At 55.0% G+C, this 3,657-nt stretch overlaps 1 protein-coding gene across 1 annotated transcript; it reads right to left on the bottom strand.

Moving 5' to 3' along the window:
* Positions 1-1,274: 1,274 nt before the first annotated feature.
* LOC123042123 (polyphenol oxidase, chloroplastic) lies at positions 1,275-3,453 on the bottom strand. Its single transcript, XM_044464644.1, has 3 exons — positions 2,855-3,453; positions 2,391-2,652; positions 1,275-2,292 (listed from the first exon to the last, which is right to left on the bottom strand). The coding sequence occupies exons 1-3, from the start codon at positions 3,424-3,426 to the stop codon at positions 1,438-1,440; spliced, it is 1,689 nt and encodes a 562-aa protein (XP_044320579.1). The 5' UTR covers positions 3,427-3,453; the 3' UTR covers positions 1,275-1,437.
* Between the last annotated feature and the right edge of the window lie 204 nt (positions 3,454-3,657).

Below are 3,657 nucleotides of genomic sequence, written 5' to 3'. Positions count from 1 at the left end.
TACACATAACATTAGAAAAAACAAAAAATGGGAGAAAAAGGAAGGCTGGGTCACACAGGTAATGAGCTTCAACCCATTAGGAATCGACTGACTCAAATATGCGGGTAATCGGAAAGGAAAAGCCCAAAACAATATGGGAAATGATTCTAATCAGTCGGCAGATGTAGCACCGGGCGTCTGTCGCCTCCCTTCCTTGACACGTGTCCTGCTTGACCATGCACGTCTCTCTCCCTCATCTTTTCTTGCAACAACATCGTTGTTGTTGTTGTTGTTGTTGTTGTTGTTGTTGTTGTTGTTGTTGTTGTTGTTGTTGTTGTTGTTGTTGTTGTTGTTGTTGTTGTTGTTGCAGAACGGTGGCAACGAACGATGACTGCACGAGTGCGCGACGCAGCTGGAGATGTGTTGCAATTTTTGCAACATGCGCCTTATTGCGGAAAATTAGGCGTGGCGGAGATGTTGCAATTTTTGCAACAAGGGTCTTGTTGCAGAAAAATAGGGAACAAGAGGTTGTGCGGCATGGGTCTTGCTGCAGGAGATTAGAGAAAAAAAGGTTTTGCAACAAGGTTTTTGTACCCTTGTTGCAGAAATTGTTGCAAGAGTAAAACGATTAGAATCATCCGACTGATCAGGACTATAGTTGCACCACGTGTGCAGCCGTTAGGTACAAGTTTAATCGGACGACATGCAACTCTATCAACCGCCCAGGACCTACATCACTGGACGCGTGCCTCTGCCATTTTTCTGCAACATCATCTGGGTTGCAGAAGTCATCCCGCAACAACGCCCATGTTACAAAAACATTAAGGTGAGAAAAAAATTCTGCAGCATCATCTGTGTTGCAGAAGTCCGTCCGCAACGACACACGTGTTTCAAAAAAGTTAGTGCGAAAAAAAATTACAACAAAATCTCTATTGCAAAAGTTTCCGCAACAAGAGATATGTGCAAACGGTTCCGCAACACTGTCTTTGTTGCAATTATGAGGAAAGAGTCGGGTCGATGGATGCGCCAGATCAAACGGCTGTGAAGGTGTAGCGTCGCTCAAACAATATACAGACTTGACAAGAAAAAATGATCACAAATTTCAAAGCAGAAATCAACGGCCTAAAAATTGACTGATCCGAAATTAATTTTCAGTCGACTTACCTATACGTGTATATATATATATATATATATATATATATATATATATATATATATATATATATATATATATATATATAGCTAAAGTGATTAGTGTTATTTTTTGCGGAAAGAAAGTGATGAGTTATAGGACAATGGGAGTGCACCATTACAATTGTTTTTATTTGGATACGACATACGCACGTACATACGGTGCTTCACTTGGTATAAGCACAGTAGATGCAGTAAAGCACGCAACGATCGCTCATGAGCAGCTTGTCAAGCTATACACCACACGGTATATACGGTGGCGATGCTTCACTTGGTATAGCCGATGCTGACGCCGCCGACGGTGACCAGCTCGCCGCCGCACCTTGGCACGAGTGACACGACGACCGTCTTGTCGCCGTCTGCCCCGATGTTGTCCATCAGGTCGCAGACGCCGAACCTCGCCACCGTCTTCATGGAGCCCTTCTTCTTGTTCGTCCGGACCATGTGCGGCGTCATCGCGACGCTGCCGGCGCAGTACCCCGACGCGGCATCGCCTCCGCTCTCGGGCGCGTTCACCAGCACGTCGAACTTGACGAACTTGAAGTGGTCGGCGACCTGGATCCCCTCGATGATCAGCACCTCCTCCGCCTCCTCCTTCTCCTTGTCGCTCCTCGACACCTGGGGCCTTGTCACCGTCACCCGCACGGTCTCCCTCAGCGTCGCCGGGAGCGCGCCCGCCGCGGGCGCCGGCGTCCTGCGGGATCTCTTGCCCGGTTTGGCCTTCAGCCACGGCAGGCCGACGTCCTGGTAGGAGTACCCCATGGCGGCCGGGTCGAGGCAGTCGCGGACGCGGACGCGCACGGGGCGGGCCTCCTCGTCGTAGAAGAGGAAGGCGGTGTCAAGCCAGTCGGCGTCGGTGAAGTTGGCGTTGCCCCGGCGGAGGCCGCGCCAGACGTGCCAGAGGCGGTCGATGTTGCCGTGGTGCGCGAAGAAGATGGGGTCGCGCGCCGCCGAGTAGAAGTTGCCCATGTCCTCGCTGTTGGGCTGCGCCGGGTCGCCCGTCCAGATGTGCACCGTGTTGTGCGGCAGGTTCTCCAGGGAGCCCGCTCCCGGGTCCGGCTGGTCGCCGGCGCGGTATGGCTGCCCCATGAACAGCCGAGTCTTCTTGGCACTCGACACCATCTGAACGACGCACGCAGATTGATATATTAACGTGATAACTTCAAGAGATTTTGGTACTGCGTCTGCAAATATTGTGTATTAGTTTTAGTTGTACTGGCCTGGCGGTACATGATGTTGAGGTTCTGGTCGATCTGCTCGTCTGTTGGGATGATGACATCTATCTCGTTGTAGTCGAGGTCGACCGGGAACGGCGGCTGGTGGGCGGGGTCGCGCCTCTCATTGTAGAGCGGCGACGACCTGTTGGCGTAGATCGCCGGCAGCGTCATGCCGGCCGGCGCGTCCCAGTTCCAGAAGGGCAGCGCGAAGGTGTCGTCGCCGATGAGCTTGCCGAGGATCCTCTCGTGGAAGTAGAGGTAGAACCTGCACGTACGCAGCACCAAAGAAGTCAGACCGCTACCGACAAGTTGACGGCACGTTGAGCTGGCGCACTGTACGAAAGGTGCAGGCCGCTACCGACACGTACTCATGCAGTCATACTGACTGTACACCCGACGACCTGACAAAAATGGACATGCATGCATGTGTATAAACAACACGTATTTATGTTGTGTACGTTACGTACCTGTGCCATGGGAAGAAGAGCCAGCAGTTGTGCACCTGGATCTCCAGGTCCGGGAAGCCGACCTGGTCGTACGCGCCGTCGCAGTAGGCGCAGTGCACGCGCCACTGCTGCTCGAAGCTGCGGGGGTCGTCGGCGGGCAGCTGCTTCATGAGCGCCACAGCCCGCTCGTACTTGGCCAGGTACTCCGCGTCCGCCAGGTGCGCGGCCGGGCGCACGCGGAGCGGCGCCGAGGAGGCCGGCGGCAGCACGAAGTCGATGATCCCGGTGCCGGACGTCGGGCAGCAGTTGGTGTCCGGCGCCGTGTTCGGGAGGTCGGGCGGGTTGCAGTTGCCGAGGTCCGGGGCCTGGATGGGCGCGGCGATCGCCCCTCGGCCTCTCTGCCTGCCCAGCCCGGTCGCCGCGGCGCTGCCGATGCCGAGGAGCACGTCACGGCGGTCGACACGGCCGCCCGTTGCCTTGCACGACAGGTGCCGTGGCTGCCTCGCTTTCGTGGGCACGACGGCTTGGAGGCTGCACGGCATGCGAGCGCCCGGGGTGGCGGTGCACCGTGGCACGCTCGTGCTGATCTCCATGGTGAACTCGAGGAGGTAAAATGGTGAACTGTGGGTCTGTGACATGTGTTGCACTGCTCCGTGTGGTGCTATATGTAGCCGTGCGTGCCACTTCGTGCACGTGCGGCAGGGCTCGCAGCTGTTGGGTTTGACTGTTGGTTACGTGTGATCAGTGCGTGTGATGGTTGAACTGCATTACAACTGTTGGTCACTGTTCGTCGAGGGTGGATGGCAAGGACTAAAGAGCAGTTC

The sequence above is a fragment of the Triticum aestivum genome, chromosome 2B (assembly GCF_018294505.1).
Source record: "Triticum aestivum cultivar Chinese Spring chromosome 2B, IWGSC CS RefSeq v2.1, whole genome shotgun sequence".
Taxonomy (NCBI): Eukaryota; Viridiplantae; Streptophyta; class Magnoliopsida; order Poales; family Poaceae; genus Triticum; species Triticum aestivum.
The sequence above is the reverse complement of the archived record's forward strand: the minus strand, read 5'-3'. Positions and strand labels throughout refer to the sequence as shown.